This window comes from Python bivittatus, unplaced genomic scaffold (assembly GCF_059951505.1).
Source record: "Python bivittatus isolate LINGU-HERP-01145 unplaced genomic scaffold, Pbiv_v1 ctg000320_np1212, whole genome shotgun sequence".
NCBI classification, from domain to species: domain Eukaryota; kingdom Metazoa; phylum Chordata; class Lepidosauria; order Squamata; family Pythonidae; genus Python; species Python bivittatus.
The window spans coordinates 10,785,575-10,806,305 of record NW_028277052.1 but is presented as its reverse complement, the minus strand read 5'-3'; the positions used below and the strand labels follow the sequence as shown (position 1 = coordinate 10,806,305).

The following is a 20,731-nucleotide window of genomic DNA, read 5'->3' as shown; positions in this document are numbered from 1 at the left end:
GTGGAGGAGCAGCAAGGGTTCGTGGCTTCAGGATAGCAGGTTCTTTGTGGTCTTGTTTCTTTGATTGGGGCATCTTCTGATGTTATTATGTGCAAGGAAGGACCTCTGAAATTAGGATCCCATGCTCTAATCATTTTCCATTGCAAAAGTCTTCATAGTCTTCATAGCCACAAAGCTTCCTGGTTTGTGTGGAAACATCTGGTGATATTTCTGGTGCCAAAAAAAGATAGCGTAAAAGGTTACTGGCATTTCCAAGTCAGAGTACCCTTGATACCCTGTGACCAGCAAAAATAATTCAGGTTTGCAGAATCCATGGCCTTGAGTTCAGCATTCTTTTGCTTGGGTTTGATATGGGGTTTATTTATTGAGAGCCTCTACTTAAGGATTCAGCTTTTGGCTGAGTGGTGGAACAAATATGTTTATGCAACTGATCTTGGGTTTAATTTCCAGCATCTCCAGGAGTGGAAAAGATTCATGGTGTCCTGGAGAGCCCCTGATGATCAGTTATGTCAGCCTTCCCGTGTGGGGATTTCCAGCTCACAGAATGCTAACTATATTAGCCATGGGGGCTAGGGATTTGGGAGTTGAACACTGGTCAGTACTGGTGGAGACAGTGCTGAATCTGTAGGGCCTACAGGCTTGCTGTTCTGGAAATCCTCTCTGCTTCTAGAGATTCTGGCTAGACTGCAGAACTGATATCACATTGCTTAGTTAATTGGGATCCCAGAAACTTTTTGGATTAAGATTAGCAAGTGGCCCTCTGATGGATTCATCAGGAGTTGCCTTTTTTGCTTGTCATGGCCAGTCACTTTTAAGGTTCAGCAGCTTCAACCCTTTTTGCTATGGGAAATGATTTGGGTGACCCTGGCTCTGCTTCCTTTTGCAGGTTGCCTACCTTGGATTCTTATGTTTTGGATTTTGCTCTATGCCAGTGTTTCTCAAGGTTGACAAGTTTGAGCTGTGTAGACTTCAACACTCAGAATGCTGGCTGGGGAATTCTGGGAGTTGAAGTCTACACAGCTCAAACTTGTCAACCTTGAGAAACACTGCTCTGTACTATCTATTCTCCTTCCTGCCTGTGCCTCACCTCCCTGGAATAAGCAGGTCTATTCTTTCCTGCTCTTTCACCTCCACCCCAATGAGAATCTAGACAGAGTTTTTATGACCCGCGTCCACCAAGAGTGGCCTGGGGATCATTTGTGCTGAATTTTTTGGAAGGACAAAGGGGGAACTATATTTCATGTTCCTGTGCCCTGCAGCACATGTGCATGGGAAATTCTCCAAGCCACCCTTCAGAAGAAAAATGCTTCTCTTGCCTTTGGCCTTCTAGAAAAAGGGAACTTTTCAGAGATGAAGAAAAACTATGTTTAGCCACGCTCCATGCTGTGGGTTGGAAATGAAGGCAGCTCCTGGCTTGACCTCTGCTGTGAAACACTTGGTCCATTTTGTACATGTGGGCAGAAATGATTGATGTGTAATAATAATAATAATAATAATGCTTACAAGGTTGGAGTGCCTTGAATCTGGCTTAGATTTGTGCAAACACTCATAGAAGGAAGCAGTTCAGCAGCACAGACATCTTTCCTTCCCTCCATTCCTCCAGCCTTACCCTTCATTTCCGCCGCATGTGCTCTGGCTTTATTTTGGCCTATGTGAATGGAAAATGCCCAACATTTTCTGAATAATGTTTGACAGATGAGAGAAGCTTTGCCAAAACAAATGTAGAGCTACCCGGTATCAGGACCAGAACTTGAAATTTGGCTAGGTAGGCATTTTCTCATTCCCTTATTTTATGCCAGCCACCGAGCTAGGAAGCTGCAGGAGTGTGAGTGCTTCCGGCTCTCCATTGATGTCCTACAAGGTTAGACAATTGTGACTTTATACTCACTCACTTCTCCTTGGCACTTCCTGTAGTTTTTGCTTTGGTGTTTTTGCTTTTTTTTTCTTGTTCTGCACATTTCCCTGCCCCTCCAGAACTGTGTGGACAAAACAAGGGGCAGATCCCAGCACTGCTGTCAGAAAGAGGCTAAGAAGGCAAGGGAAGAGACAGCGGTTGCCAGCAGGATTTTGCTGAAGTTGTGCTAGGCTCCAGAATGGATTCACAATACTTGCAAGTGATGCATTTGGAAAATCAGATCTTCTGATGTCTTGACAGCCGTTATTTGCAGATGTCCTGAGTCAAAAATGGCTGGTTCAATTCTTGACTTTCCCATGTTGTGTGAGTCCAATCTACTGCATGTTATTGAATAAGCCATGGTAAACAAACCATGGCTTAACATAATGTGTGGACCTAGCCTGGGTTCTCTGCCCTCCAGATGAAGAGCATACTCAGCATGTTTCCCAACTCCTTTCCTAATGTTATTTATTGTTGAATATATACCTGGCCTAACATTTCTGAACCTGCATTGCTGGCTACCTCTTCTACCTGCAATTGTTGGCTAGTCTTTCTTCTAAACTCGTGAAATCTATCTGCATTTCCCCACCTGCATGATCTTCTGAGTTTTGTCCTGTCCCAAATTAGAGACTCATGAAAATATTCGTTCCTCCCAATGGTACTCAGAGGTGTCCTCAGGAGGAAGTAAAAAAAAGTCAAGATAATGGCTGCCACTGCACAGCCGATGCCCTGTCCCTTCTGGGGGCATAAGATGGATAAGGGTCAACAAAGGGTAAGGCTTGGCCTGTGGTGCTAGCCACCTTCTTGACTTTTTTGATCTTCCTGAAGCATACCCTTTGGGAGTACTCTTCAATCTCTTCTTCCCTTGGTTGCACCTCTTCTTCATCTTCAGAAATGTGACCTTTCTGTTAGTTCCAACCATTCTTTTTTCTCAGGTTCCCTTACCCACCCATACTTCCCTAACCTTCTTCTCCTCCAGCCTGAGACAACAGGGGCCTTCTTTTCCATGATTCTAGTGGGAATGCAGTTCTTTCATCAGAATATGCCAAGCCAGCTTTACCCAACATGCCACCTTCCAGATGTATTGGGCAATCTGGGAGTTGCAGTCTGAAAACATCTGGAGGTGCAGATTAAGGACTCCTGCCCTAAGTAATACCTGTGCCTCCTCCGCAGCCTGTTATAGACCAACTTTCAGTGGGGCAAGCTGTGCTGTGGTCAAAACATTACTTTAACTCTGTAGATAGCAACTGAATAGATCCAGTTGTTCTTTTTTAAGTCATTAGTTACAGGGGAGTACATCAGCACTATAGTGCAATAAGAAAAGGAAGTGTCACGCTTTCCTCCTTGAAGAAAATTCCTCCCCGGTGCAACTGAGAATATGGTGGGTAGGGTGGGTGCATGTTTGTGTTACAAGAGCATTTTTGTTCCAAAGATCCAGTACTGTCCCAAGAAGGGGACAGTCACAAGCAGGTTTTCTTGATGAAAATGGGGCAGTTCTGTACTTAAAATCTATTTGTCTTTCAGCAAGCCTGGATGAAATGTTGAAGTTTATGATAAAATAAGCATGACATTTGGCCCTAAATCTGTTGCTGTAAAACGCCAAAGACCTCTAAAGTCCATCTTATTGGATATGACTACCTTCCCCAATCTGGACTCCCTGGAGTCGTGTGAGCTTCGCCTCCTAGAATTCCCACCTCCAGAGGCATTGCTGAAGATTCTGGGCCCTGAGCCTCTATACCTGGAGGGCTCTCAGGTTATGGCACCAGCTTTGGTGGACCATTGATTCATTTCATTGAAGTAACAGTCCCCTCTCAGCAACTGATGTCCCAGGCATGCACAGGGAGACCTAGCCCTCCTAGCTTGAGGAAGACAAAATAGAATTGTGGGGTGAAATGGATGGATGGAATCTCCTTCCTTCCAGTCTCCTTCTGATGGAATCCTTTTTTCTTTCTACAGTCGAATACATCAGGCGCGTGAAAAAACCCAGAAAACCACCACAATGGAAACCTGAGAGACCCAGGCTGGAACCAGAGGAGAAACCAAGTATGAAGTCCTTTGGCTCCCTGTTATTTTACCAGAAGGCTGGAAAATACAAGGAGATTGGGAGGCAGAGGCAGGCAGGCAGGAGAGGCAAAAGCTGTTTCTCATCATCTTGATGAAATATTTCACAGTGCTGCTAGGAATAAAATTATCCTATATTGGCTGTCCAAATCTTGGTGCTTTAAGCTAAAGCTAAGAAAGAGAACTGAATCCTTGGAAAGCCACTGCCTTTACAACATCAGCAATAGATGGTCATTTTGTATAATGTATTAATTTGACTAATCAATTCCATATATCATAATTTCATTTTTTTCTGTCTCTGCAAAAAGTCCAGATGGGGCTTTCAATTGGCATTAAAGTTAATCAGAGTTTTTTTCTCTAAGCAAAGCTGCCAATTTTGCCATCTCGGTTAACTCCATCATCTTCACGACCCATTCTTCCATTGTAGGTAATGTCGAATCTTTCCCCCTTTGAGCATATAAAAGTCCAGCTGCAGTTAACATATATAAAAACAAAGATGCACAAGCGTTTTCCAATTATTTATCCATCAGTCCCAAAAGGAAAGTCTCTGGTTTTGACTGTATATTAACCTTCAAAATCTTCTGGATTAACATATGAATAGATTATACAAAATATGTAAAGTAATTTCAGAGTAAGAGGTTATTATATGATTTGTCTACACCTGCTGTATAAGAAGTCGGAAGTTAATTCTTTTTGTATTTTTTTTCTTTTTCTTTTCTTTACTTTCTACCACTTTTGCATTCTTTCTCTGTCTCTAACTTTCTTGCTCTCCACTTTTCTCCTTGACTGTTAGTTCTTGTTTGCCTATGTCTTCATGCTTTTTATAACTTAATAAAGTTCTTATAAAAAGCAATAGATGGTCATTTTGGTGGGTGGGCAGGGCGTATTGCTATGTTATAATGTATTGTTATTATTATGATTGTTTGTGACTGAAGGTTACAGTGGGCATGGTGCTGTAAGAGTGGTGTTTCTCAACCTTAGCAACTTTAAGATGTGTGGACTTCAACTTCCAGGGGAATTCTGGGAGCTGAAGTCCACACACCTTAAAGTTGCCAAGGCTGAGAAACCCTGCTGTAGGGGATATTTGGCCTGTTTTTTTCCTTCCCCTTTGGAGGAGTTTCCCCCTTCTAATCTAGGGACATGCTGAAACTTTATAAGACTGAACACATCTGGACTTCTGTTTCACACACAAATGGAAAACGGTGACCTCAGAGGGCTACCAATTTTTTTCAAAGAAAAACTCAACCTTCCAATTAGTGGAGGCAGGTTGGTGAAGTGGTTAAGGCACCAGGCCAGAAACTGGGAGACCCTGAGTTCCAGTCCCACCTTAGGCGCAAAGCCAGCTGGGTGACCTTGGGCCAGTCATTCTCTCTCAGCCCTGGGAAGGAGGCAACAGCAAACCAGTTCCGAAATCTTGCCAAGAAAACTGCAGGGACTTGTCCAGGCAGTTGGCAGGAGTCAACACTGATTCAAAGGTGCGTGCACATGCATGCGCATGTGCACACACACACACACACATAGACTGCTCACCCTTAGTGCAGCCAGTCTTGAGTTGGATAACCTCTTCCCAATCAACTTCATCAGGTAGTGGGCAAGTGGGAATCATGCTCCATGAGCAAATGGAGATCATTTCACCCTGCTGTGAGCTACAGGAGAGCCAGCAGGTATTTCATAGTCTAGATTTTGTTACAGGGAAACCTCAGCATCTTATGCCTGCCAGTCATATGTCTCTGTGCTTCTGAACACTTGATCCTGGGGTAGCAGAAAAGGAGTCATAAGCATGGGCTGCTTAGGAATACCAAAAGACCTTTAAGCAAATGTTCCAAAGATATTGCCTCTTTGGAATCCAACTCCAGTTTCTCTTTTCTTCAGCTGAGAAAGTAGAGGAGCCTCCCACCCCTCCTTTCGAGAGTCACTATGAAGAAGGGTTACCGCTGCCAGACTATGGAGACGGTATGTGTTATTTCATGTCTTTCTCTGGAAGAGACAAGTAGCCTTTATTCTGATGACTAATAAATCTGTTTCTCCCAAAATGAGTCTCCTTTCACATAGGATCTACCTTTGTACTTTCATTAATGTTTGTTCTTGAGTGATCACTAGAGTTCTTAGGCAAGCAAATGGTTTGAACTAACATTCTCCAAACTGGTGCTTGGCGTTGTGTGGGACTACAACGTTCTTCTTCCCAGCTATCATGGCTGTGGGCCACATCCAGGAGGTACGAGGCTGAGGAAGAATGGCATAGATGCAACAATGCAGAGAAGTTCCTCAGTTGATTGTCTCTTTTCAGCTAGGAAGGTGGGATGGGTCTTGGTATTGCTCTAATATGCACCAGTAATCTGTTCCCAACACAGTGAATTTCTAGCGGACCTTTGTCAGGAGAGATAAACCTGAAGGGTAAACTTGTTCTTCGAGAGACACACAGCCATTTTAGGGTTCTTGAACTTCCAATCAGAATGAGGCCCAAGAATTTTCTTTTATGTATATTTCTTTTCTTTGTTTGTTATGAAAGTATCAGCTAGGGAACAGCCAAGCAATTGCAAGAGAGAATTTTGTGGTATTTCTTTCTCTGCTGGCAAAAAACCCCTCTATAACTGATTTTGCTGAGACCATGGGGGAGGAAGACGTTAACTTTCTTCTCCCTCTCCACATCCTGAAGACGTTAGGTGACTATGTTTTAAACTTCTGCATTCATATTGTGCTGTGCTAGCTTGGTCATGAAATCAAACTGATGGCTTTGAGAAAAGCCTGGCTGACTTAACCTTTTAGGACTTGGAGAGATTAATTATTGTATAGTGAACTATTTATTTATTCCACTTTTTTCTGCCTTCTCAGAAATGTGCAACAGCACATATACATTTCTGGAGTGGTCAGGTTTAGATTTGATTGCTGAATCATGCGCTTTAGACAAGTCTTATCCAAAGTAGCAGTGTTCAAATGTGTTGAAACTTCTCATTCCAGAAATTCCTAACTATGTTGGCTAGGAGTTCTGGAAATTGATGTGTCAATATATCTGGAGGACACCAAGGGTATGGAGGCAGCTTTGGATCATGCTGGTGAAATATATACAGTGGGGCAAAAAAGTATTTAGTCAGCCACCAATTGTGCAAGTTCTCCCACTTAAAAAGATGAGAGAGGCCTGTAATTTTCATCATAGGTATACCTCAACTATGAGAGACAAAATGAGAAAAAAAATCCAGAAAATCACATTGTCTGATTTTTAAAGAATTTATTTGCAAATCATGGTGGAAAATAAGTATTTGGTCACCTACAAACAAGCAAGATGTCTGGCTCTCACAGACCTGTAACTACTTCTTTAAGAGGCTCCTCTGTCCTCCACTCGTTACCTGTAGTAATGGCACCTGTTTGACCTTGTTATCAGTATAAAAGACACCTGTCCACAACCTCAAACAGTCACACTCCAAACTCCACTATGGCCAAGACCAAAGAGCTGTTGAAGGACATCAGAAACAAAATTGTAGACCTGCACCAGGCTGGGAAGACTGAATCTGCAATAGGCAAGCAGCTTGGTGTGAAGAAATCAACCCTGGGAGCAATAATTAGAAAATGGAAGACATACAAGACCACTGATAATCTCCCTCGATCTGGGGCTCCACGCAAGATCTCACCCTGTGGGGTCAAAATGATCCCAAGAACGGTGAGCAAAAATCCCAGAACCACATGGGGGGACCTAGTGAATGACCTGCAGAGAGCTGGGACCAAAGTAACAAAGGCTACCATCAGTAACACACTACGCTGCCAGGGACTCAAATCCTGCAGTGTCAGATGTGTCCCCCTGCTTAAGCCAGTACATGTCCGGGCCTGTCTGAAGTTTGCTAGAGAGCATTTGGATGATCCAGAAGAGGATTGGGAGAATGTCATATGGTCAGATGAAACCAAAGTAGAATGTTTTGGTCTAAACTCAACTCGTGTTTGGAGGAGAGAGAATGCTGAGTTGCATCCAAAGAACACCATACCTACTGTGAAGCATGGGGGTGGAAACATCATGCTTTGGGGCTGTTGTTCTGCAAAGGGACCAGGACGACTGATCCATGTAAAGGAAAGAATGAATGGGGCCATGTATCGTGAGATTTTGAGTGAACACCTCCTTCCATCAGCAAGGGCATTGAAGATGAAACGTGGCTGGGTCTTTCAGCATGACAATGATCCCAAACACACCACCCGGGCAACGAAGGAGGGGCTTCGTAAGAAGCATTTCAAGGTCCTGGAGTGGCCTAGCCAGTCTCCAGATCTCAACCCCATGGAAAACCTTTGGAGGGAGTTGAAAGTCTGTGTTGCCCAGTGACAGCGCCAAAACATCACTGCTCTAGAGGAGATCTGCATGGAGGAATGGGCCAAAATACCAGCAACAGTGTGTGAAAACCTTGTGAAGACTTACAGAAAACGTTTGACCTCTGTCATTGCCAACAAAGGATATATAACAAAGTATTGAGATGAACTTTTGATATTGACCAAATACTTAATTTCCACCATGATTTGCAAATAAATTCTTTAAAAATCAGACAATGTGATTTTCTGGATTTTTTTCCCCATTTTGTCTCTCATAGTTGAGGTATACCTATGATGAAAATTACAGGCCTCTCTCATCTTTTTAAGTGGGAGAACTTGCACAATTGGTGGCTGACTAAATACTTTTTTGCCCCACTGTATGTTGAAAAAAACCCCTATGAATATATCCGTCATATTTCCTGGATCGGGATGCCCTTCGAACAGTCACTCATGCCCTTGTTATCTCCCAGATAGACTACTGCAATGCACTCTACATGGGGCTACCCTTGAAGAGTATCTGGAAGCTACAGCTGGTCCAGAATGCAGCTGCACGGGCTATTTTTGGAGCCCCAAGGAGGGCCCATGTAACACCACTGCTCTGTGAGCTGCATTGGGTACCAGTTTGCTTCCAGGTCCAATTCAAGATATTGGTTATCACCTTTAAAGCCCTACATGGCATGGGACCAGGTTACCTAAGGGACCGCCTCTCCCCTATGACTTCAATCCATCCCACCCGATCACACAGAGAGGGCATGCTATGGACCACCTCAGTAAAAGAACTTCGATTAGCGGGGTCCAGAAGGTGGGCCTTCACTGCAGTAGCCCCCGCTGTTTGGAACATTCTGCCCCTGGAGGTGCAACTGGCCCCCTCACTCCTGGCCTTCCGTAGGGCTTTGAAGACCTGGTTCTGCCACTTGGCCTGGGGTGGGGAGGGAATACCTCAAGCATGGGGATGGCTAGCTCCATAGAGGCCTCCTATCTTCAGCCTCAAATTTTTCATCTTCTTGGACTCTCCTTCCCCTTTTTTAGTAATGCTTTTAACTGATGTTTTATGTATTTATATTTATGTTTTTAATGTTTGTTGTGAGTCGCCCAGAGTTCCCCCATCGGGGGGAGATGGGCGGGTGAGAAATTTAATAAATAAAATAAATAAATAAAACAAATAAAGTTGGAATAGTTTAGTTTGAAAGGATGGTGAAACTGGAGAGAACCCATCTGTAGGAGTTCTCCTTTATCTGCTTTCTGATCTCATTTTCCCCTGTAGTGGATTATCATCTACCTCACCAAAAGCCCAAAAAATTCCCCAGTGAAACAGATGAAGATGAGATGGAGACAGACGAGGAGAAACTCAAACCAAGTGAGGACATGGTCTGAGCCTGCAGGATGGGGGATGTTGTTATGGGGGAATGTGAATTGAATGGATTGGTTGACCCCAAGGTGTGGCAGATCCCAACTTGAGTTCCCAATCTGCCCAGTGTCAGGCAAGGGAGGGAATGAACATTGGTATCCCTGTGACTCTGCCCAGTGACTTCCTCCATGAATGATCACAGCTGCATGATCACTACCTCCCCTTCAACTGTAAGTCCCTAACCCTTGCACTTTTATAAGATTGCTTTGCACTCTCATCACTTAGCTCCCTTGTTTTTCCATTTGCACCAACAAACAAGCTTGAAAAAGATTACGTCTGCACTGTTCAGAATCCCAATGCCTGATATTAATACTTTTTCTCTTTGCTTTGGATCAGAGAAGCCTAAGAAAGGGGGAGGCAGTAGCAAGGAGGAAGGGGAAAGTGAGACAGAGGACAGCAAATGGACAGAGGAGAAAAGCAAGGAGCAGAAAGGTGGGTAAGCTCCAGAAAGAAGAGAGGAGCATCATCTTGAGCTTCACTAATAATTTAGAGGTTATTTGCTATGGTGTTATATTCAGGCAGACTAACCAAATGGTGCTTAAGCTATGCCAAGCAGTTCCTGTGAGTGAACTTAGGGTCACAGACTTCAGAAGGTGGGAGAAAGATACCTCTAACTTCTATCCAGTGTCTCTCCTTCCTTCATCAGTTCCTCAATTACTGTTTTTTTTTTAATCTTCTTGGTTGCTTTCTTTCCTACCCGGATAACTTCTCCTCTGCCTCTTCCCCACATGCAGAGAAGCCAAAGAAAACAGGAGGGAAAAAATGGGAAACTGATGAAAATCTGTGGACTCCAGAAGAGAAAATAAGTAAGTGTAGAGGACTGCAGAGATCACACTGATAAAGGAATGCAGGAGTCGGGAGAAGAACTGTTAAGAGGAAATAAATGAGAAATGGCACCTCAGTCCTGGGAAAGAAGGGAATGTGAGAAAGAGACTCAAAGGAACCCCACCTTGATTCTGTTTGGTATGGGGGGGGCAGAAAACTCTGTCCGGCCTTCAAGATTCTGTTATTATACTAGATAATAATAGAGTTCCAGTAGTCTTTGCAGGGTCTGTTCCCTGACCTGGTCTGCCTCAAAGGGCTGATAGTAAATGATGAAATCAAAATCTTAAGGTTGAAACACTGTATTCTGGGCTGAAAAGTAGGGTGGGATATTTGTTCAGGCAACTGACTGTTGTCTAAGAATGAATGGGGTATCTGGCTGTGTTCACACATTGTGTTAAGCCATGCTTTATTGAACAAGCCAGTCAGCCGTGCAGATGAACAAGGTAACCATGCCATATTCTGCCATGCTCGGACCCTCCTTCCTTTTTTTTTTAGCTGTTCTTGATTTTCCCCTCTTTTCATTGGTGAGCTTTTAAATCAGAGAGGTTGGATTCATACATCACAGTAAATGCAGAAAACAATCAACTACATAATAGCATTGTGCCAAGTATAAATCTGGTCAAGAATTGCACGTAGGAGTAATATATGCACCAATGCAACTGACTGTACCTACTTGAGAAATACTGGCTGTTCAGTATTTTGCCACCTGAAGATCTTGGCTTGGCTGTGTAACCATTCAAAAGTGTTGCTTTGAGGGTGACCTAAAAGCTCTGCTCCTGAAGTCTCTTTGGACACTCAATGCAGCAGCTACTCATCGGTGTACCTGCGAGTGTGACCTGCCCATGTCTTTGGATTTTCAGAATGCCCTCCCATTGGAATGGAATCACATCGAATTGAGGACGATCAGATCTTGTCTTCTTCCATGCTACGACATGGTTTAGGAGCTCAGCGTGGACGCCTCAACATGCAGGTATTTCCTCTAATTGATATCCCAGGCAGTAAATCTACTCCCTGAAATAATGTAGCAAATCCCCCCTTCCAAAACTATTACTAATAATAATAATAACTGACTCTGGGCAGTAGGAATTACCCACTTCATACATCTTTTTCCAGAAAGTTGAGCGATTTGCATTCTTTGTTCAGTGCTGATTTAAATATGTTCTTCTGTTCTTTTCTTGCTATATTTTCCCCCTCCAGGCTGGATCCAATGAGGATGATTACTTTGATGGTGCGTGGTGTGCAGAAGATGACAGTAGCATCCAGTGGATCCAGGTGGATACAAGACGAATCACCAAGTTCACGGGAGTCATCACCCAAGGCCGGGACTCTCTGCTCCAGTATGTGAGGGTCAGGGCAAGTCTGCTGTATACGTGGGGTCTTGTAGGATCAGTAGAATGGGTGAAATAAATGGATGTGGATGGAAAAAGTGGAGAGTTGGGCTTGCTCTGTATTAGATCTTTGCATGCTCCTCTACAATTCTGCAAGTGAATTCTGCAAGATGGATATTAAGTAAGCATTTATAATCATTTATAAGATGAACAAACAAGATTGGGGCATCCCAATTCCTGATTAATGGAAGTTTTCTGGACCATCTCCTGGCTTCTGAGTTGCTACTAAGCATTACTCCCATATATTCAGGGCTCTCTTAATCAGGACTAGAATTCAGCTTTTCTTAAAAGGGGGAGATGAGAACACTGAATGTTGCCTCCAACCAGCCTCTTAGCTCCCACTGATCAGCCTTCTCTTTCTCTTTTGTCTATCATAGTGAGGACTTTGTCACCTCTTTCTACATTGGCTTCAGCAACGATAGCCAGAACTGGCTCATGTACAGTAATGGTTATGAGGAAATGGTATGTGCTCTTCAGAAGACCTTGGAAAGTCTTTCTGGTGCCTGATGTGAAGTGAAACGACTTTTAACAATCTTGTTCACACCTGGCCTGACCTCACAGGGCCCAGATGGACTGAGACAGCAATTCCCAAAATTGGCAGTGGCCCTGCTGGCTGGGAATTATGGAAGTTGTAGTCCCAATGCAGCTGAAGGATGCCAAGTGGAAAAAATCAGCCCTTGGGCACTGAAAACTTTGTCCTGATTAGCAAGGATCTGTACTGCACTATTGAATTCAAGAGGTTGAGAAAGTCTGAGAGCCATAGCCACCCATCTGTTTTGTTGTTCCTTGATTTGCAAATCTGTCTATCAGTTTCAGTATTAATTTCCAGAGGGACTGTAGAGAAAATTATCAGACTTGATGTGGAAACTCGTAGGACAGTCAAAAGAATTAAAACATTTGTTCAAGGGAGCACCAAATTTATTTATTTTTTATTTATTTATTTATTTAATTAATTAATTTGTCCCCACCCATCTCCCCACAATGGGGGACTCTGGGCGGCTTACAACATACTAAAAAACATAAATACAGTTAAAAGTTATGAAACCAAACATTAAAAGATAAAAAAGTTAAGAAATCCAAGAGGCCGCTGGGGCCACAGCATACCACTAAGGGGCCAGCCAACCCCAATTCTGATTCCTTCCCTCCCTGCCCCAGGCCAGATGGCAGAGCCATGTCTTTAAGTCCCTCCGAAAGGCCTGGAGTGAGGAGGCCTGTCTCACCTCTGGGGGCAAGATGTTCCAAAGGGCAGGGGCCACAGCAGAGAAGGCCCGCCTTCTGGACCCCGCTAATCGGAATTCTTTTACCGCGGGGATCCGAAGCATGCCCTCTCTGCGAGATCGGGTGGGACGGGTAGAGATCGTGGGGGCGAGGCGGTCCTTCAGGTAGCCTGGCCCCATGCCATGTAGGGCTTTAAAGGTGATAACCAACACCTTGAATTGGACCCGGAAGCAAACTGGTACCCAGTGCAGCTCATGGAGCAGAGGTGTTATATGGGTCCTTCTTCGGGCCTCAAAAATCGCCCGTGCGGCCGCATTCTGGACCAGCTGTAGCTTCCGGATATTCTTCAAGGGTAGCCCCATGTAGAGCGAGTTGCAGTAGTCTATCTGGGAGATAACGAGGGCATGAGTGACCGTTCGCAAGGCATCCCGATCCAGGAAAGGGCGTAACTGGTGCACAACCCGAAGCTGTGCAAAAGCCCTCCTGGCCACGGCTGCCACCTGCTCTTCGAGCAGGAGTCGTGAGTCCAGGAGGACCCCCAAGTTACGCACTGGGTCTGTCTGGGGCAGTGCTACCCCATCCAGAACCAACGATGACAACGTCCCGGATACAGAAGAGCCATTAACCCACAGCCACTCCGTCTTGTCATATCAAATGATATGAAAAGTATGGCAGAATTTAAAAAAAAACTTCTTTTAATGGACACATGCCTGAAGGATATAAGTACTATAAAGTGCTATATTAGGAGGATCTTGAAGGAAGAGAAATGACAGTCTCCAGGATACAGTTATATAGTAGCTGGATCTTCCTGACTGGCAAACAGCTTTCCCTGTTTCTCCTTCTCCCTTTTCTAGCTTTTTCATGGAAATGTTGACAAGGACACTCCTGTGATGACTGAATTCCCCGAACCGAAGGTTGCTCGTTTCATTCGGGTCTTTCCATTGACGTGGAATGGTAGCCTTTGTATGAGATTGGAGGTTCTGGGCTGTCCTCTCTCCAGTAAGCATGGGGGGAAATGTGGTCCTTGGTCTTTAGGATGGTCTTTTAAATGGGTTTAAAACTATATCTGAATAGGTGTAAAAATTATCAGGGAGAAACATCCAATTTCATCTCTCATAGAAGGAATCATTGTTCAGTAAGACCCCATGTGTTGCTTGTGAAAGACCCATATTTAACCTTTGCCAAGTCCAGTTCATAATGAGCATTTTGAAAAAAGTTAACTTGTGGAAGATGATGGGAAAGACCAAGATCTTAGGGGGCTGCTGCTAGTAAAATTGGTAGTATTGGGCTAAGTAGAGCTAAAATTCTGACTGTGTAATAAACAAGTATTGATTTGGTATTAAAGAGAGAGGATTTGGTATTAATGTTCCTACTATATTTGATCAATTCTTCCCTTCTCTTTCCTTCTCTTTTTGCAGGCATCCACAGCTATTACAGTTTGCAGAATGAAGTGATGACATCAGTGGACAACCTGGACTTTCGCCATCACAACTACAAGGACATGAGACAGGTGAATATGCATGTTGGAGAAGATCTTTACTCTAAAAGAAATGCTGCTTTGAAGACCTTCAGTCAGGTATTAACTAGAGATAAAGAATACCAGGCAATATGTTCATTCCAATTTTGATTTCAACTTGAATGCAACAGTGTGTCTACGGTCCCCTTTTCCAACCTGGTACTGTCCAGATGCATTGTAAGTCCTATAAATTCTCCCTGGAAGGGTTCAGCACATCTGCAGAATGGCTCAAATGCTTCCATGAAGCCAACTCTCACTCTAATCCCACCTCTATTTTCAATTTGCTGGCTGTGAGTACCATTGTTTTCTTTCCCTGCAGCTTATGAAGGTGGTGAATGAAGAATGTCCCACCATCACCCGCATCTACAATATTGGCAAGAGCTTTCGAGGACTTAAGATCTATGCTATGGAGATATCTGATAATCCAGGGGAGCATGAACTGGGTAAGAATCCCACTACCTTCAGCAGGCCAGGCTCAATAGGACTCATGCATCCCAAAGTAATACACACATTGGATGGCAGATCTTTTCATCTTAGTTCAAGAAGGTGTACACCCAGAGACCCAACATACATACGTCCACACTAATGCATACATATATTACTTATTGTTACCAGCCCAAATCAATCTGTTACAGCAGGAAGGCCTCTTCCTTAAAGGTTATGGACTGTAATCTACCACACTGGTCCAGTAAAGGTTGATAGAGTTTTTTTGACCAAGTTCATCCAGCCAGCTTCCATGCCAAAAAAGGACTAGAACATGGCTCTCCCTACTCCTAGTCAAGGATCTTAACTACTAACCACTCCCTACTCCTAGACCAGCACCTTAATTACTAACCACCTTAACTACTAACTATTAAGCCAATGCCCACTGGCTGTTTTACCTACCTACCTACACACACACACACACACACACACACACAAATAAAGATACTTTAGGTGGAATTCCAGCCAAAGATGTATATTTTGTTTCCATGCATATTGTTTTATTCTCACAAATATTGTGAGAATTTTGAAAAAATGGTAAGACTGCAGGTGCACAGAGTATAACTGGAGAAGTGTTAAACTATAGTAGGGTGCTTAGCTTATGGAATGGCTTGTATGTGTGAAGACTGCATTTGTGCCTGTCAGTTGGAAGAATACAGTGGTACCTCGGGTTATGAACGCCTCTACTAACGAACATTTCGGGTTACGACCAGCTTCGGCAGGAAAAATTTACCTCGGGTTACAAACTCACCTCGACTTACAAACCGGATCCGCAGCCATTTTCCCTGCTGGCACGCGGTCGCGGCTTCCTGTGGGCGAGGTCGCGGTAGCAAGGAGACGTTCGGTGAGGCTTGTGGTGTGTTTTGTGGTGTTTTGCGAAGGTTTTTGGTGTGCATGTTAGCATGGCTCCAAAGAAAATGCAGAGCAGGCTTGGCAGGAGTAAGGCTCTGAAGAGAAAATTGCCTCGGGTTGCGACCAAATTCGGGCGGAGGGTGGAACGGATTAACCGGATTTACATTGAACCCTATGGGGAAATTTGCCTCGGGTTGCGACCAAATTCGGAGGGCGGAACGGATTAACCGGATTTACATTGAACCTTATGGGAAACTTTACCTCGACTTGAGACCAACTCGAGTTGCAACCAGAGTCACGGAACGGATTAAGTTCGTATCCCGAGGTACCACTGTACTATTATTTATGCCAAGAGAAAGGTAGCAAGGTGTATGCAAAACATAGAGGGAGATTAGCTTGTTACATCTGCCCAGCAAAGTATTGAAAGAGTGCAAAAGTTGACAATGAACAAAACCTGGGGAATGCAACATGCCCTTATACCAGGCAGGGGATGTATGAATGATATGATATGAATGTAATAATAAAATAATAAACACATTAAAAATTAGCAGACTGGAAACTGGAAATGTAATGGTTTTACGTATATTGTCTTTTTATATAGTATGATTTTTTTTTTTAGTTAATTTAATGTGGAGATAGATAGATATATATTTTTACTGTTTTTGAAGTTTGATTTTAATTGTCAGCTGCCCAGAGTCACGCTTTGGGGGAGATGGGTGGCATATAAATTTAATAAATAAATAAGTAAGTAAGTAAGTAAGTTTTGTTATGATATGATATATATGATATAATTAATAACTGAGAGAAGTAAGCATGTGAAGAAGAACTTTCATTGCACATTTGTTAATCTAGAGAAACTCTACAGTAAAGTGAACAGCTTGAATTATGGAGCATTTTCCATAAGTGTACAGAAGGTTGGTTGCTGAATGCAGTAAGGGCAGCATGTCATGGAAAGAATGCATGCATGGATATAAATGAAATGCATAGCAAACGATTCAGCTTTGAACAAGGAGTAAGAAAAGGACGTGTGGCATCTCTTGAGGTTTAATGTTTTTATGGGCAAATGTATGAAGATTGCTTGTGGTGACAGTAGAAGCAGGTTGATCAGGTATGTGCATACATGGGTAGTTTGTATGTGGACAATGGCCTAGTGTTGGCTGAGAACCCAAATGATTGTCAGCAAATATTATATTGTTCTGATATAGGCAGCAAGGAGTATAGATCTGAAAATTAACATACGAAGGACAAAATAGTTATGCTTGACAGGGGTGATGTCATGAATGATTGCAAGCTATACATAAATAGTGAAAAATTAGAGCAAGTAGTGGATTTTCCTTGCCTTATTGAATGTGCCTCTAATTTCTGTCGCCCTCTGCTTTCTTTCTGCCCTTTGCATAATGTTACCTCCCCTGAAAGGGCATAGCATGATGGGTATTGATGCAAATATGGACTGTCTGTTGCCTTTTCTAATGGAGTGGCAGCAACCTCCCATTTTGGATTATTGTAGGAGAGCCAGAATTCCGCTATACAGCTGGAATCCATGGCAACGAGGTACTGGGTCGGGAGCTGCTGCTCATGCTGATGCAGTTTATCTGCAAGGAGTTCAAGGATGGAAATCCGCGCATCCGGAACCTGGTGACGGAGACCCGCATTCACCTGGTCCCTTCGCTCAATCCGGATGGCTATGAGATCGCCAGCCAAACGGTGAGTCTGACTTTGCAGAGAGAGCTGAAGGAATCCAAAGAGAGATGGAGGGAACCAGAGGCTGGAAGGGTTGGGGGCTATTACAGAAGGAAAACAGAGGGAAATCCCACCATTTTGGATTGCCCTAGCTTGCTAAAATTATTCATACTAAGATCTGGTTTGGCTTTGCACAGCCCTATCCTGCTCTCTTCGCTACAAAAAAAAAAGTTGGCTGGTTGAGCTGTTTCAGAATTAGATATTCTGCCCAAGTTGAGCACAAAGTGTCCAAGCAATTTTCAGCCTTGCAAATCTGAAGCTAGTGTTTATATACAACTGCCATGTTATCTTTAGACATCTTTACAGTTCCCCGGCAGTTGTTTTGGCACATCACCATGGGGAACAAAAATATGGAGGCCTATTTGTGATTTAGACAATCTCAGAAACAAAGACAATAAAAATGAATGTAAGGTCTAGCCATGAATATGATTTATGCATGTGAATCCTCTTTTCAGGGCTCAGAATTGGGGAATTGGGCTCTGGGACATTGGAATGAAGAAGGCTACGACCTCTTTGAGAACTTCCCTGATCTCAACAGTATCCTCTGGGCTGCAGAAGAGAGAAAATGGGTACCACACAAAGTCCCCAACCACCATATCCCAATTCCTGATCACTACCTTGCAGAAGAGGCTGCAGTAAGTAAACAGATGGAAGAACATTGCTGAGCATTGGAACGCTGGCACGGTGGTGCAGGAAAAACCCACCAGCCCCTAAAACACGCATGAGGGTTTTTAAAGCCAGAAATACCCCAGTCCAAGAAACAAACGTTTTTGTTTGTTTTGCTTGGGCTTGGCTGCTCTCAGAAAAGCTGAACAGGGTTGGATCTTGTTAGTATTTGGTTGAGAGCACCATGTAATCCCAGGGCTTTAGGCTAGTTGTTGAAAGAACATTCTGGAGGAAGGCAAGAACAAACTGGTTCTGTGCTGTTGCTAAGAAAACTAAATGGATCTTGAAGTCACCAAGAGTCAAAATTGATTTGAAGTAAACTTATATGGCTTCATTTAAAAAAATCAAAAGAAGCAACTCAGTCATGGCTTACAGGAAAAAGGTGCTTATTTTTCATTCAAGTATTGTGGTGTGCTAATGCTCTTTCCAGCATCCCTCACTTTACATCATAACCTTTTTCTCCCAGGTGGCAGTCGAGGTGAGGGCCATTTTAGCCTGGATGGAAAAGATCCCTTTTGTGCTTGGTGCCAATTTCCAAGGGGGCGAGAAACTCATTTCCTATCCTTTTCACATGGCTCACCCCATCAATGAGAATGAAGTGGCTCCTCCATCCCTGGAGGACTATGAAGAGGAGAACCCAGAGGTCAAAGAGACCCCAGACCATGCCATCTTCCGCTGGCTGGCGATTTCCTATGCATCAGCCCACCTCAGCATGACAGAAACATTCCGTGGGGGTTGCCATGATCAAGATATGACCAACGGGATGGGGATTGTCAATGGGGCCAAGTGGAAACCACAAGTGGGTAGTAAGTACGAAGCATGGTGGATGAGTGGAAGGAAGCCCAACAGTCTGGTCTGTTAGGAGAAGTGCCAGGAATCATGATACAGGGCTGGATACGGACGTGCACATTTCAAAGAAGGTTCTTTCAGTTTCTACTGCCCTAATCCCCTTTCTTTGTGTCGTGGTTGTGTAATGCCTCTTCATTTCTCTCTTCTTTGGCTCTGAACTTGCATAGGTGACGAGAGAGGCATCCTATATTTTTTCATCTACAACAGGGCTCCTCAACCTTGGCGACTTGAAGATGCTGGCTGGGGAATTCTGGGAGTTGAAGTCCACACATCTTCAAGTCACCAAGGTTGAGGAACCCTGATCTACAACGTTGGGTTTTTTTGTTCAAAATTTCCTCCCATTTTGCAGAACACAGAAAGGAATAGTAAAATAGTAAGCCAGAGAATTTAAAGGCATGAGATAAGGAAAGGGAAAGAAATACAGCTGAATCTAGTTGGCGCCACTGCCACCATTATACCTCTTCATGCCTTTCTGTCCTCATACACCCCAAATGTGAGTCAGCAGGCATGTACCCTAACTGGTAGGATGTTGGCTTGCATGGTAATCTCTAGACTAAAGTCCTTAATCTGCGTGGAATAGCGCAAACAGGCTTAAGATAAAGTGGAGCTTTGGCAGTGCTTGTGGTATACTGACCAAAATGTGACCAAACGGACCTTTATTGTCCTTACTGTTAGCAGGGAATGCTGCCTGTGGCATGATCAAACTGGTAACCTAGCCTTCCCCATCTCACATGTGAAAATCTTAGAAGTTCATTTCATTTTTAGAGTGTTGTGTTATTATCCCAGAGCCTGACTGGGCAGGGGGTAGATGGGGATTTGCAGAATTATGGAAACGTTTCTGACTTGCAATTATCTAACAAGAATAACAATATTATTCCCTGAATTATCTTGCTTCAGTAAATCTGGAGTTCAGAATTGTAATCTCTCTTGTGTCCACTAGATTTAGGTGGATTTGTAGGTAGTTGTGACCTCTGATAGGAAATGAGGCTAAATGGGGGATCTTTTTTTTTAAGCAGTTCTCTCACAAATTTTTGTTTCTTGTGAAATTCACACTTCAGGGGTTTGAACACCAGTCACATTTTCTAAATTTCATTTCATCCTCTGACTTTGCAAAGTCTTTGTACAACTTGAGGAAATGAGTTTGTCAAGCAAATTAAGCCCCTAAGTGGAGAGTGGATGGTGATGTCCTTTTCCTCCTCACTCTTTCAGCCCTGAATGATTTCAGCTACCTTCACTCCAACTGTCTGGAGCTCTCGATCTACCCTGGGTGTGACAAGTTTCCCCATGAAAGTGAACTACCCCAGGAGTGGGAAAATAACAAGGAATCTCTGCTGACATTTATGGAGCAGGTGAGGAGCAGAGTTGGCCCAGAGACTGGTGGTGAACAAATCTTTTCAGCTGTGCTGGGCAGATACAGAAAAATAGCACCTTGTCTTTAGAATGTCTCAATGTACGTTGGATGGACCTGAGACCACACTCAGTCAAGTAAGGATTCAACCAGCTAATACAGCTCTACTTCTGCTTGCACGTGTGAGTGTCCTTCA

At 43.6% G+C, this 20,731-nt stretch overlaps 1 protein-coding gene across 3 annotated transcripts in view; it reads left to right on the top strand.

Moving 5' to 3' along the window:
• The window catches only part of AEBP1 (AE binding protein 1), a 35,306-nt gene that overhangs the window by 12,156 nt on the left and 2,419 nt on the right, over positions 1 to 20,731 (top strand). For all 3 annotated transcript variants that reach the window (XM_007420029.4, XM_007420028.4, XM_088139080.1), the window contains 15 exons: positions 3,851 to 3,937; positions 5,828 to 5,908; positions 9,507 to 9,599; positions 9,987 to 10,082; positions 10,385 to 10,456; positions 11,336 to 11,445; positions 11,673 to 11,812; positions 12,241 to 12,325; positions 13,936 to 14,080; positions 14,500 to 14,591; positions 14,917 to 15,040; positions 17,440 to 17,636; positions 18,128 to 18,307; positions 18,805 to 19,144; positions 20,397 to 20,536. In XM_007420029.4, coding sequence (XP_007420091.1) covers positions 3,851 to 3,937; positions 5,828 to 5,908; positions 9,507 to 9,599; positions 9,987 to 10,082; positions 10,385 to 10,456; positions 11,336 to 11,445; positions 11,673 to 11,812; positions 12,241 to 12,325; positions 13,936 to 14,080; positions 14,500 to 14,591; positions 14,917 to 15,040; positions 17,440 to 17,636; positions 18,128 to 18,307; positions 18,805 to 19,144; positions 20,397 to 20,536 — 1,982 coding nt within the window. The remainder of the gene's footprint in view (positions 1 to 3,850; positions 3,938 to 5,827; positions 5,909 to 9,506; positions 9,600 to 9,986; positions 10,083 to 10,384; positions 10,457 to 11,335; positions 11,446 to 11,672; positions 11,813 to 12,240; positions 12,326 to 13,935; positions 14,081 to 14,499; positions 14,592 to 14,916; positions 15,041 to 17,439; positions 17,637 to 18,127; positions 18,308 to 18,804; positions 19,145 to 20,396; positions 20,537 to 20,731) is intronic.